The following is a 14,197-nucleotide window of genomic DNA, read 5'->3' as shown; positions in this document are numbered from 1 at the left end:
CACGAGATTTTTTAAAAGCATTTTCTTTAATACTAAATAATTAATTCTGGAAACTGGGAACAAATATTTTAACAACACGAACAAATAATTATTTTTACAAAAAAAAATAAAAGGTACAAACAAATAATAATGTACAACGAACAAAATATTAAATATTGCGAACATTTGATTGTATAGGCTAAATAATAGAAAATGAGTGTCACGAACAAATGAGTCAACATGTCAGAACAATTTGATCAACAAAGCGAACAAATAATTTGACATTGCGAACAAATTAGTTACATGCAGATAAATAATTTTACATGAACAATTTCATCAGTAAAAAAATATTCTTATAATTATATATACAGGTGCTAAAACAAGCTTGTTTTTTGCTTATGCCTATATGAATTGTATAAGTATATAAAGAAATTAAACTGTCGCGGGGTTTCTAGGGGTACCCACAGCCGGGTGGCGGAGCGCACCCGCCTATTCCCCTGTGAGGGAGTACTCGGGGAAGTACTAGGCGATGGGGCTGAATCTATGCTGAGACAAGGACTCAAGAACACACGATTTAGAGTGGTTCGGGCCGCCGGAGCGTAATACCCTACGTCCACTGGGAGATGTTTTGTTCTTGGTGGTGTGTATGAACCTATCCTCTGCTGGCCTTGGCACTCACCCAGCCTGAGGTCTTCTAGCGGCGCCCCCTCCTTCTATAGATCAAGGGGGGGCGGATACATTGGACGTTGGGCCCCGACAAGTGGGCCCAACGTGCTGTGCAGCATACTGCGCAGAGTACTTAAAAGACAACAGTGGTTACGAATCTTTTCCTCCGATATGCGTACTGCTGCTCTTCTGACCCAGGGGGGTCTTCCCTTGTCCCGTCAGCTAGGTGCCCGTTGGAGTAGCGTAGCTTGCGGCGTGGCCTGCTGAGGCTATTATGTAGGCGTCATAATGGGCGAAACCGAGCCGTCGTATCCATCTGCTATGGCAGACTGGCAGGCGTGGCGTGGGCGGCGCCAGCGGCTCCACTACCTTGGTAATACGCGATCAATAGTGTCCCCTGGTTAATGAAACGCCTCGCCTTCTGCTACAACAATGCGGACGTCCATCTACCACAATGAATGCAGCGGTGGGTGAGGCTTAGTAAGCGGCCTTGTGCCTGTAGACACGTGTCGGCTCCGGACCGCCCCGAGGCAGGGCGTCGACTTCTTCCCTCAGAGAGGGGTCCGGTCACTATACAGGTGGTCCAGGACCCCATGAGGGGTCCGGGACTCCGCGGGGGTCCGGACTCCTCAGGAGGTCCGGAGCCCCTGCTACTTGCGTTTGAGTGCCTGCCTCTCCCGGGACACGTGGCGTCTCTGGACCTTCCCCAGTCGTGGAACAGTTCCGGATTGTTGTCGGGGGAACAGGACTTCGGACCGCAGGGGTCCAGCTGTTTGGATGTAGTCAAGGATAACTACAAAGGTCCTTGCCTAGACACGGCAAGAGGGGGTACCCAGTCCTGGAGTACCGACATAAACTATTTAAAAACTCTACATGACACATATACAACTTAATAAATTCTATAATATAACTAACAAGTTTGTTAATCAAAACATGAAAGAAAAAATAGAAAGAAAGGAAATAAGTGAACAAAATAGTATCACTAAATGGAAGAGAAAGCGAGAATAAAGAAAAAAGTAAAGAAAAAAATATTATGCCTCATCATATTTGGATCACGAATGAATGAACCTGCATTGAAGAGAAATATACTAAGTAGTAACAAATACAGTAGCTATTGCAATGAGAAAATATACAATTTTCACATTACAAAAATAGGAAAATAAAGTGATAGAAAAGAAAAGAATTTATAAATCTAAAGTCATTTGCATGAAATCACATAACAAATTAGATTAAAAAAAGTCACCTATTGTATGAAGAAAAGAAATAAAAAAATAATTAAGAAAAGTCACCTCAAATACAAGGAAGGTAAATAAAAATGAAAAGGAAAAACATGTTAAAAATGAGAAAACAGAATAATGACAAAAAAATATGAAAAAAAAGTGTTGGTCAAAAAGTAGTAATTTTGAGAGAAAATAATAAATACAAAAGGTAAAATATGTTTATAATGAATAAAATAGGAAATCATAGAAATAGAAAGAACAAAATGAAACGATGAAATGTTTTTCTATTATGAAATGGTAGAATTAAAAAAGAAGAAAACAAAAAGAATACAAAAATAGGAATAAAACACACGACAAGAAAAAAGAAGAAATAATAACAACAAAAAGCTGGTTGTGTCATTTATTGCTCCGCGTGATGCCATGTAAAACAAATCACGTTATCTAGTCTAGTGCATGCATGCACATATAATATCCTCGGCGCACTTTGCGGCCTCAAAAGCTATAGTAATTGTTATTGGGTCAAATAAATTAACGGAAACAGCCCATCAACTGAGATACAATCCTTAACGCGATGCATGAAGTTTTTCAGCGCGGGCGATAACTAGCCCCAGCGGGCTCTAGGCTATAGCACGCCGGCACGCCGCGCTGCCGCAGCTACGCCTCCTCCTCACAGTTTGCCCTTACGATTCGGTGGGTCGGTCTCTCCAGGCCGTAGCCCGCCTCTCCTCTACGGACCTAACCATTTCGTTCGGGCTTGGGCCAAAACTAGGCCCAATCCGGGACTAGGCCTAGCCTCGTCGTCTCGTCTCGTCACACTTCCGTCTCCGCCGCTAGCGGCCAGCCCCGCGGACGGACCACGCCTCCGGCCTCCTTCCGCCGGTCGGAGACGTCGGAGAACGCCAGCTACCTCGAAGTCCCTTGCACTCTCCTGCGTTGCCACTCCCTGGTGGTTCCGGATTGGCGCGGACTGGAGATCCATCCTGACATGGAATTGACCCCTTTTCCAGGTAAACCCTAATTCGACTTTTGCTAAGACTGAGTTCTGTTAACAACCGTGAGAGTTAGAATCCCACGCCAAGTCCGCTGCTATTGCACTCGATGTAATGAATTGAACTAGTTTTTGTTGTTTGCGGCGCGAATTTGGAACCTGTACTGCTGATAGCTTATGCGAGTGCGGTTTCTGCTCGGAGACTGCGGTTTGAATGGATTTGGATACTGATACTTGATAGGATGTAGCGCATGGAAAATTCATAAGTGAGGCAGCTTTAGTTAGGCATGAACTGAATGTCTTCAGAATTCAGATTAGTGGAACCATGACAATGTATGCTTTTGATTAGGGCCAAACAGTGTGAATTGGTAACCTAGTTATGTGCTGATGTTTCTATGCTGATTGCCTTCTGCTGCAGATTTTGAGATTAAACTCCAGAAGTTCAGCTAGGCACACATAACATTTAGCTGTTGCTTAACCATGGATAACTCTCAGAATCAACCATTACCACCTGGTGTTGGAGCATGGCCACAGGCACCTCCCAATCACCCGCCACAGTTCCATTCTGACCCACAGTCTTATCATTCTCCATTTGACACTAGACCTGACAATGCTAGTGCCAATGGTAGTGATAGTGCAGCAAATATTGAATCAGCTGTCCAAGAGGCTGTTCTTCACGCACAGGTACACCCCCCCCCCCCAGATTATATTCTTAGAGTTGCAGTTCTGTTTCTTTTTTATTGAGTGTTGATAATTTTTTCTGATAACTAGGACGTTGAGACCCAGCAAGTCATTCAAAATCAAAGGTGTGTTTTGTCCCATTTCAGTCTTTACTAGTTACTGGCAGCTGCTTTATGTTTCTGTTACACCTTTTTCTATCAGACATGCAAACACAACAAGTGAACCTACAACCTATGGGGAAGACTTACTGTCTAACCGCCGTGATCCTAATGCATTGAAGGTGACTATCTTGATCGCTGGTCTTTTTCTTCTTTATGGGTTTTCCGTTTTCTGCATCATGTGTTTTGTATATGACTTTCATTAGCTTAGCCATTTTTTAATTCTTGGTTTTGTAGGAACACTTACTAAAGATGACAGCTGATCATCGTGCAGAGATGGCAAACAAAAGGGGGAAGCCACTTCATCCAAATAATGGTCATTTTTTTCCCATGACAATGCTATTTACTTATTTTCAGTTATCTACTTCTAGAGTAGATAAGCAACTATGATGATTTTGATTTGAATCCATACCGATTCATTAAGATTAGTAATTCTGTCTCAAGACTTGTGCATCTTTCTGCTAACTGGAGTCATTTTGTCTATTTCTTCGTTATGCAGTTGTGAAGCAGCCTGTTACTTGCTAATTTTTCATTAGTATATATTGATGTATCTCTTTCCCAAACCTGATGATTGAGCACACTTACAGGAAATGTTGAAATTGGCAATGGCTATGGTGTACCAGGAGGGGGTGCTTATTATGCTGCAAACTTGCCAAGTGCTCAAACGAGTATGCCACATCTCTAAGCCACTTTCTGGTTCCAGTATTATAAATAAGTGCTAACTCTTATCCTTTTCTTCAGACAAACCTAGAGATGAATCTGATAAAGCAAAATGTGGAAATGATCTCCCTGATTTTTTGAAGCAGAGGTTAAGGGCAAGGGGAATTCTCAAAGATGAGAGAACAAATAAGAATAACACGGGTACACAGAATGTAAGTTAACAGGAGTAATTCCTTGGAAATTGAAGTGGGAGGTTGGAAAATAAATACTTGTGGCTGTCAGGACCTTGATCTAGTGCCAGCACCATCTTATTACTCAGTGGTAGGCATGGATCATTTGTTATAATCTAGGATCATGTGTATACATTATTTGGGCGTGGAGAATATATTATCTAGCATATGAACTTATGAAAGCTATATGGTTATTAAAAGTCCACCTATGGTACATAATTCCAGAAGAACAGTGGAAAACTTGATGAAACTGTCTGAGCATATATGTAGATACTGAAAAAGGTTTGGAAAAAGATGCCTTTTTATCTTTAGCCTTAGTTTGTGCATCTGTCAGCCTTGATGTTCAATTGACATTTTATCTAGCACATATTTCGTGTTAATTAGTATATTATTCATTTCGTGCCACTGAATGACAGGTGGATTCTCAAGAAAATCAGAACAAATCTGTGCATGAGTTGCCTCCTGGTTGGGTGAGTTTGTGCCTGAGTATTTTCTTTTTCTTTTTGTAATTTTTCTGCTCATTTCATGTGGTTATCAGTCTGAAATGGTGAGCCAATATATGTTTTTCATCAGTTTTTATTACGCCAATACATGGGGTACCATCAACAATACAACTTTACATTTGTTTTTGTTAGCGAGGCTTATAGTGGGCCGGCCTTTGGGCCTTGGCGCCCAGCCTAGGCGGCTAGGGTTTTAGATGGGTTATGGTAATTGATCTCGATTAGGCAAGGATCTCCGTTGATTGGGTGTGTTCTATAAACCCTATATACCGATCCTTGCCTATATAATGTACCCCATGTACTCTCGTTAATCAATCACCAATTTCCCGTGCCATATTTGCTTTCATGGTATCACGAGTACGGGTCTTCTTCCCGGTTCGACTTCCGCTGCCCTAGCGCACCGGCACCTCGCCGCGCAGCGCCCGCGCGCCGGCTTCCCGCCGTGCTGCGCCCACCTCCCCTGCGCAGCCTCCTCCGCTGCGCGCCCCCCAGCCCCTCCCATGGCTGGGCCCTCCCCTGCCGACGCCGAACAGGCGGCCGCCGCCGCCAAGGAGAAGGCGGCCGCCGATGCTGCTGCTAGGGAGAAGGAGACCGCCGATGCCGCCGCACACCAGGCGCGCGCCGCTGCTCTTTAGCGCGCCGCCGATGCCGAGGCTGAAGCGGCTGCCGCCGCCACCAAGGAGCGGGACGCCGCCGCCCAGCGGATCCAGGCCGCCCTGGATCGCGCGGCCGCCGCTCGCGCCGAGGCTGGCGCCCCACTGCAGCGTCCCCCGGAGCAGAAGGACGGCGACTCTCCCCATCTGCAGCACCACGACTTCCACTCTGCCATGATGCTGCACGAGGCCGCCGCCGTCCTCAACCTCCACGCTCAGGCTGTCTCCATCCAGAACATCCGGAGTCTGATCACGACCGTCCTCGACGTCAACTCCGGCAACTACGCTCGCTGGCGCGATCAGTTCCTGCTGACTACCGGCAAGTTCTCCCTGCAGGATCATGTGCTGGTCGACGCCCGCACCCTTGGATCCCCGGACTGGGCTCGCATGGACTGCGTTGTCCAGTCCTGGATCACCGGCACCCTCTTCGACGATCTCGCCGAGGCCATCTCCAGCCGCGGCGCCACGACACGCGATCTGTGGATCGCCGTGGAGACACACTTCCTGGGGAACCGCGAGACTCACACCATCCTCCTCGACGTCGAGTTCCACGGATTCTCCTAGGGCGACCTCTCCATCGCCGACTACTGCCGGCGCTTCAAGAAGATGGCTGATCAGCTCGACGATCTCGGGTCTCCCGTCTCGGACCGCACGCTCGTCCTCAACGTGCTTCGTGGCCTCAACGAGCGCTTCACCAGCATCGGCGTTCATCTCCGTCGCGCTCGCCCGTTCCCGACCTTCAAGGAGGCCCAGGCTGAGCTGCTGCTTGAGGAGATGAACATGGCGCACCAGTCCTCATCGGCGCCGCCCGCCGCGTTCGTCGCCTCGTCCACGCCCAAGCAAGCCGCGCCCTCCGGGGGCGCAGGCTCTGGGGGCACCCGGCTCCAGCACACCTTCGGCACCCGGCTCCAAGCCCAAGAACCGGCGCTCAAAGCGCGGTGGCGGCAACGGCGGCAACAACGGCGCCAACACCCGGGTCCCCGACGCTGCTGCGACCTCCGGCGGCCAGGCTGCTAGCACCAAATCGGCGGCCTCCCCTTGGCCGTCCTTCTGGAACCCGTGGACTGGGTCCATCCAGATGTGGCCTGGTCCCCGGCCTCCCCTGGCGCCACTTCCTCCACGCCCGCAGTAGGCCATGCTGGTTCAGCCGAACCAGCAGCAGCAGCAGGCCATGCTCGCTCAGCAGCTCCAGCAGGCGCAGTACCAGGAGGCCCCGGGCTCTGCACAGGACTCCTCCAGCCAGTGGGTCGCCCCGCCAGGGTTCTACAACCCCTTGGCCGGGACGCCCTCCTGGGATCAGCAGTCGCTCGCCTCCACCTTCAGCACCATGACGCTGAATCAGCCGCAGCCCAGTAACGAATGGTATTTCGACTCAGGTGCTACCTCTCACATGACATCTCAGTCTGATATTCTTTCACATACTTTTCCTATGCGGTACCCTACTCCTTCATCAATCATTGTCGGTAATGGCTCCTTGTTACCTGTCACTGCTACTGGCACCACAGTTATTCATCCTTCCTTGCATCTTAATAATGTTCTGGTTTCTCCACAATTTATTAAGAATCTTATTTCTGTTCGCCAGTTCACTACAGATAATAATTGCTCTGTTGAGTTTGACCCGTCTGGTTGTTCTGTGAAGGACCTTCAGTCTCGGAACGTGATCATCAGGTGTAATAGCTTAGGGCCGTTGTACCCCCTTTGTCTTCCGGCTGCTCGCTCCCTGGTCGCCACCTCTGGGTCTTCACTCTGGCATCGTCGCCTCGGTCACCCTGGACACGAGGCCTTCTCCAAGCTAGCGTCGTCTTCCGGCCTTCCTACATGTTCCCATGACAGTAGCACCTCGTTGTGTCACGCATGTCAGCTTGGCCGTCATATGCGTCTTCCTTTCAGTACTTCAGTGTCTAGAGCGTCTAGTAATTTTGAACTCATTCATTGTGATCTGTGGACATCTCCTGTTCTTAGTGTCTCTGGTTACAAGTACTATCTCGTTATACTTGACGATTGCTCTCATTATACCTGGACGTTTCCTTTAAAACTGAAGTCTGATACTTACTCGACGCTAGCTCACTTTTTTGCCTACGTGACTACTCAGTTCGGCTCCACCGTGGAGGCGGTTCAGTGCGACAACGGCAAGGAGTTCGACAACTCCAGCTCTCGCACGTTCTTCCTCACCCACGGCATACACCTCCGCATGTCCTGTCCCTACACCTCGCCTCAAAACGGTAAGGCTGAGTGCCTCATTCGTTCTCTCAACAATGTTGTGCGCTGTCTTCTGTTTCAGGCCTCCCTTCCACCCTCCTACTGGTTCGAAGCTCTGCAGACAGCCTCCTACCTTCTCAACATTTTGCCCACCAAGACGCTCCGGTTCTCCACACCACACGCTGCCCTCTTTGGCACCGTGCCCTCCTACGACCACCTTCGCGTCTTTGGCTGCAAATGTTACCCGAACCTGTCTGCCACCGCCACCCACAAACTCTCTCCCCGATCCACCCTATGTGTCTTCCTGGGATATTCCGCTCACCATAAAGGGTACCGCTATCTTGATCTCTCCTCTAACCGGGTGATCATCTCTCGTCATGTCACCTTCGACGAGTCTGCTTTTCCCTTTGCTGAGCGCGGCTCCTCTTCCACACCGGCGGATCTTGAGTTTTTGGATGCTACTAACACTATGCCAGCTCCTATCGGACCTGTGCATCAGCTTCTCCCTGCAGGCTCTGGTGACTCCCTCCCCGCACAGCCACGTGCGGCTGCGCCCCCCTCGGCATCACCTGACGACACCCTGGCTGGTTCGGCAGCGCTCCTTGCGCTCCCAGTCAGGGTCTCGTCCACCTCGATGCCGCCGGACGCGCCTGCACAGCCACGTGCGGCTTCGACTTCCTCTGCAGCTCGCGGCCCTCCACCGGGGTTTGCGCCGTTGCCCTCCTGCTCGGCTCCAGCTTCCTCGGCGCCTGACTGTGCGCCCACAGTCCCGGCGCGCTCGGCTTCCACGACGCCTCCTTCGACGTTCGTGCCCCCCAGCGCGTGATCACCCATGTGTACACGCGCCGGCCGCGGCCTGCTGGATCACCGTAGCCGCCCCCTGGTGCTGGGCCGTTACCGCCACCGCAGCCGCTCCCTGGTGCTGGTTCGGCGCCGCCTGGTGCTGTTGTGGTACCGCCGCCGTCCAATCAGCACGCCATGCAGACGAGAGCCAAGAGTGGCTTTCGGATGCCTGCACTGTACCACGCCGCGCCCCTCTCCGCAGTCCCGAAGACCTACCGTAGTGCTCTTGCCGACCCAAATTGGCGAGCTGCTATGGTAGAAGAATATGATGCTTTGATGAAGAACCACACTTGGGATCTTGTGCCTCGTCCTCCGCGAGCCAATATCGTCATCGGCAAGTGGATCTTCAAGCACAAGTTCAACGCCGACGGGACTCTGGAGCGCTACAAAGCGCGTTGGGTGCTTCGAGGTTTCACTCAGCGCCCTGGTGTGGATTTTGCAAAGACTTTCAGCCTGGTCGTCAAGCCTGCCACTGTCCGGACTGTTCTCTCTCTGGCACTTTCTCGGCGCTGGCCCATTCATCAGTTGGATGTGAAGAATGCCTTCCTGCATGGCACCTTGTCAGAGACAGTTTATTGTGCTCAGCCGTCTGGTTTCGAGGATTCCGCCCATCCGGACTTTGTTTGCCGCCTCAACAAGTCCCTGTATGGATTGAAGCAGGCTCCCCGTGCTTGGTACAATCGGTTTGCCACATTCCTCTTGTCTCTGGGTTTTGTTGAAGCCAAGACAGACACATCGCTCTTTGTCTACCAGAGGGGTTCAGATCTTGTCTACTTGTTACTATACGTTGATGATATCGTCCTCACTGCTTCCTCTCAGGCTCTCCTTCAGCGGATTATTGCAGCACTTCAGCATGAGTTCTCCATGAAGGATCTTGGCGAACTGCATCACTTCCTTGGTATGCATGTTCAGCGATGCGGTGATGGCTTACTTCTCTCTCAGCGGCAGTATATGTTGGACATTCTGGACAGGGCTGGCATGGCTGATTGCAAACCGTGCTCAACTCCAGTTGATACAAACCCCAAGGTGGCCGCAGCTGATGGTGCTCCTGTGGACGATGCCTCTGATTTTCGCAGTCTAGCTGGCGCTTTACAGTATTTGACCTTCACAAGGCCAGACATTGCCTATGCTGTTCAGCAGGTCTGCCTTCACATGCATGATCCTCGGGCACCTCACTTGGCGGCTCTGAAGCGCATCCTTCGCTATGTTCGTGGCACTCTCGACCTCGGCCTTCTGCTGCGACCGTCTTCCTCGACTGATCTTGTGGTATATACTAATGCTGACTGGGCTGGTTGTCCGGATACGCGCAAGTCCACCTCGGGCTATGCTGTGTTTCTCGGGGACAATCTCATCTCGTGGTCCTCCAAGCGTCAGAATACTGTCTCCAGATCCAGTGCCGAGGCTGAGTATCGCGCCGTGGCCAACGGTGTCGCCGAGGCTACTTGGCTGCGCCAGCTGCTTCAGGAGCTTCATGCCCCTCTTCGCCGAGCTACGCTGGTGTATTGTGACAACATCAGCGCCGTCTACATGTCCTCCAACCCGGTTCAGCATCAGCGAACCAAGCATATTGAGATTGATCTCCACTTCGTCCGGGAGCGGGTTTCCGTTGGTGATCTTCGAGTTCTTCATGTGCCGACTTCCTCACAGTATGCCGATATCTTCACCAAGGGCCTTCCTTCTTCTGTGTTCACGGAGTTCAGGTCCAGTCTGAACGTGCGCGGTGACTGACGATCAGACTGCGGGGGCGTGTTAGCGAGGCTTATAGTGGGCTGGCCTTTGGGCCTTGGCGCCCAGCCTAGGCGGCTAGGGTTTTAGATGGGTTATGGTAATTGATCTCGATTAGGCAAGGATCTCCATTGATTGGGTGTGTTCTATAAACCCTAGATACCGATCCTTGCCTATATAATGTACCCCATGTACTCTCGTTAATCAATCACCAATTTCCCGTGCCATATTTGCTTTCAGTTTTCACTATGATTTATAGAATAAGAGGATAATAGTTACTACCATTATTCCATCCTAGAGTACCTGCAGCTGCCCATTTACAGATTTGACCATATGCTCAGGTATTTAGATGTGCCAAGTTATAATGAATACTAATAGATTTCTCACCAAAATACTTCCACTTCATTATCTTTTAATAATTTCTGTCAACATATAATTGGAAAGAGTAATGTTCAAGGTGTGCGCTGGTGATTGTTTTATGTCCAAAAGGATAGGTAATAGAGAAGGGATGTAGTATGGCCGCACAAGGAGCTGGTTATCTGGCATTAAGGCTAACTTATCTGGCTTCAGGTTGAAGCAAAGGACCTGACAACCGGTACTCCTTATTTCTACAATCAAAGCACTGGAGTGAGTCAATGGGATCGTCCCGGTGGTGCTGTGAACACCATGCAACATCAAGTTTCTTTATCCTTGCCAGAGAATTGGGAGGAGGCAGTGGATGAAACAACAGGTATAGGAGCAAAACAATTCTAATTTATCACAGACCTTATGACTCATGTGCATCTTTAGCCCTAAACTTTTGAATCCAAAAGAATTTGAAATGTCCAGATGCAAGACCAAAAACATCAAACGTTGTTAAACTATAAATAGGAAGTTGAGTTGGACAAGCTATCCTTTAAAATATTCAATAAAAGCATGAGACCCTTTTGTGTCCTAAATTATTCTTTTTTCCTTGCTTCTTGGCCTCCTGCGAATGTGCGTTTGTGGTTTATTATCCTCAGTTTAATGTGACGCGTGCATTATTTTAGGCCACAAATACTATTATAATACAAAGACACAGGCCACACAGTGGGAGCCTCCTACTTCTGTGAATACCATTGTTACACATCATGTTCCCACCAACACTGCAGTAGAGCCAATCACTCAAACTGCAGATATTTGGGATTCTCAAATGCAGAGATGTTCAGGCTGTGGTGGTTGGGGAGTTGGTCTTGTCCAATCTTGGGGATACTGCAATCACTGCACTAGGTAATCTGTTTAATCTCACCCCTTAAAGTAGATCAAATGTTTTGTTATGAAGCTTGATTTATCATTATCTCTCTCATATAGATGACATGATTTTGTACAAAACTACACTTTTGAATGGATCTGTGTGATCTAAGCTTTATTTGTGATATTGTCATTGGCAGATGTGTTACGTCTTGCATGCTTTGTCTTTATGTTATGAGCTACTATTAACACCAAATCCAATGTATAAACGTTGAAAAACATAGCTAAATGTTTACTTGCTCATGGCAGGGTTCAAAACCTTCCTTTTCAACAGTATCCATCTTACACAAACAATATGGCGCATTCTGGTAACAATGCTACCAGAACTCAGGGGAATGTTGCTGCTAAGGACAGGTATAATGGTATATTCATTTTGCTCATTAATGGGTTCGATGAATGGGCATTTTTCTTCCATATGATCATGGTATATAAGGTACTTTATGTCCCCCCGTTGTCTACTTTAGCAGAAAAGTGTCATTTGATTCATTTACATGCAGATCAAGCTCAAAACCACCCTCTGGGAAACCACACAGAAAAGATCACCGCAAAAGAAATCGCCCCGAGGATGATGAGCTTGACCCGATGGACCCAAGTTCTTACTCAGATGCTCCACGGGGTGGCTGGTACATGATATCTCTCTTCCTTGTCTACTATTATTCAGTTGATTTTCACAAGCTTCGTGGTGTTTGCAGTAAGATATTCTTATTTTGGCTTTGTGCAACCAATGAAGAATTGTATACATAATAAATTAGCTCCCTCTGAAATAATAGGCTAATAGCGTTGTACTCTTGTTTTTTGCAGGGTTGTTGGTTTGAAGGGTGTACAACCACGAGCAGCAGATACTACAGCAGCTGTATGTTCTTTTGATTTGCAAACTTTATGCCCTGAAGTTGTTTTTCTCTCTCTGGAATTTGCACGGACATGTTATGGGTGGTCGGGATTATGTGGAAGTTAGTTAGGCTGTTATTATTCCCATGCAAACCTGCAGTATCTTATAAATAGCTACTAATTTCATATTTTGTTTTATACTTAGAATAATGGGGCCTCATTTTTTTATGTTTAATTTGCAGGGACCTTTGTTCCAACAAAGACCGTATCCCTCCCCAGGTGCTGTTTTGAGGAAAAATGCAGAAGTAGCAACCCACGGCAAGAAACGCGGCGGTATGGCTCCGATAACAAAGAGAGGAGATGGCAGCGATGGACTTGGGGAGGCGGATTAGTCTTTTGATGAACTGAAATTCTTGTGCAATCAGAGTATATTCTGTGGTTTGGTTTCTGGAGCTGGTTAACCATGCGTGCAGTGCAGTATGGAGAATGGAGAAAATCAAGAGCATTATTATATATGGAGAAAATCAAGAGAATTATGGGCAGCCCATTTTCAGGAAGAAACTGTGCAGCAGCTAGATTATAGTGAACCCAGCAGTGCGCTCACCCTGTTTTGTAGAGGCCATTCACAGTGCCCTGGTTTGCTTGGAATCTGTAATTTGTAAGTGGAAAGCGACAGCATTTCATAGTTTACGCAATGTTCCGAGAGATATAAGGAATCACATTTTCTGGAGAGGCATCATTTTCAATTGCATTGAGTTTAATCTGCGATGTACAAAGCCAGTAAAAACATCAGGCGCCTTACGATTTCATTAAAAAAAATGCATGTTGCCACCTAAAAAGAGATGCTAATCAACTGAATTCGAGCCTCGTTACACTCTCACGATCAATATCCATCCAATTAGTTACCAGCAGTTCAGGACTGCGTGCAACTATTCATCATTTTTCAAGCGATGTATGCGGTATGCCCTTTTCGGTGCTTCGTTATTACCACGCAACCTCAAACAGATTTACCCTACTGCTATCTCCAATATCACATTTAGATTATTAACATCTTGTCTTATTTTCTATACAACAAAATGCCACTTAATCTAAAACTCGCCCCCTCGCCCCCTGATCCTACTTCTCACTGCCAACCTCTTGATCCCCTTCACTTTCCGAAAATCCCCTCTCATACTTGCGGACCCAACAATTCCTTCCACCGCTGCACCTCCCACATTCTTTCCAAGGCCGGCATTCAAATGAACAAGCGTATGCTCCTCCTCCTTGCATTTGGCATCCTTAACAGCCATCTCCTTATTTTCCAACAACCTTTCTCCTTAGATTTCTTATATACTTCTATTTCTACTGACCGTCCTCCTTAAAAATGTATATAGCTATAAAATTGAATGCTTTGGAATAAAAATAGGATATCAAATTTGAACGTATAATTCTTAGAGCAAGTATTTGCTCAAAGATTAAAATGTTTAAAACTTAGATTGCGGGCGTGCCTTATATTTTCAAATGGAGTTATTATTAAATGATTTTATTTTGAATTATTTGTATTTATCATAACTTCAAAATTCACGTCTAAAAACTTCAAATAAAGCACATTTAATATT

The 14,197-nt window shown here is 47.6% G+C and overlaps 1 protein-coding gene across 1 annotated transcript; it reads left to right on the top strand.

The window, feature by feature from the left end:
* The first annotated feature begins 2,654 nt into the window (after window positions 1–2,654).
* Window positions 2,655–13,360, top strand: LOC120709045 (E3 ubiquitin-protein ligase NEDD4-like). The gene is made up of 14 exons (XM_039994557.1): window positions 2,655–2,872; window positions 3,272–3,537; window positions 3,625–3,659; window positions 3,736–3,814; window positions 3,930–4,008; window positions 4,280–4,360; window positions 4,434–4,564; window positions 4,999–5,052; window positions 11,073–11,232; window positions 11,531–11,750; window positions 12,021–12,125; window positions 12,269–12,394; window positions 12,573–12,624; window positions 12,842–13,360. The coding sequence occupies exons 2-14, from the start codon at window positions 3,334–3,336 to the stop codon at window positions 12,989–12,991; spliced, it is 1,476 nt and encodes a 491-aa protein (XP_039850491.1). The 5' UTR covers window positions 2,655–2,872; window positions 3,272–3,333; the 3' UTR covers window positions 12,992–13,360.
* The last annotated feature ends 837 nt before the right edge of the window (window positions 13,361–14,197 follow it).

Source organism: Panicum virgatum, chromosome 5K (assembly GCF_016808335.1).
Source record: "Panicum virgatum strain AP13 chromosome 5K, P.virgatum_v5, whole genome shotgun sequence".
NCBI classification, from domain to species: Eukaryota; Viridiplantae; Streptophyta; class Magnoliopsida; order Poales; family Poaceae; genus Panicum; species Panicum virgatum.
Note: the sequence above shows the minus strand (reverse complement) of the source record. Positions and strands in the feature narration are given on the sequence as shown.

Excerpts from the sequence above, each read along its gene's own strand:
- LOC120709045 (XM_039994557.1), top strand. The coding sequence starts at position 3,334 with ATGGATAACTCTCAGAATCAACCATTACCACCTGGTGTTGGAGCATGG. Across the intron at positions 4,009-4,279 it reads GCCACTTCATCCAAATAATG|GAAATGTTGAAATTGGCAAT; the intron begins GTCATTTTTTTC and ends GCACACTTACAG. Across the intron at positions 5,053-11,072 it reads ATGAGTTGCCTCCTGGTTGG|GTTGAAGCAAAGGACCTGAC; the intron begins GTGAGTTTGTGC and ends ATCTGGCTTCAG.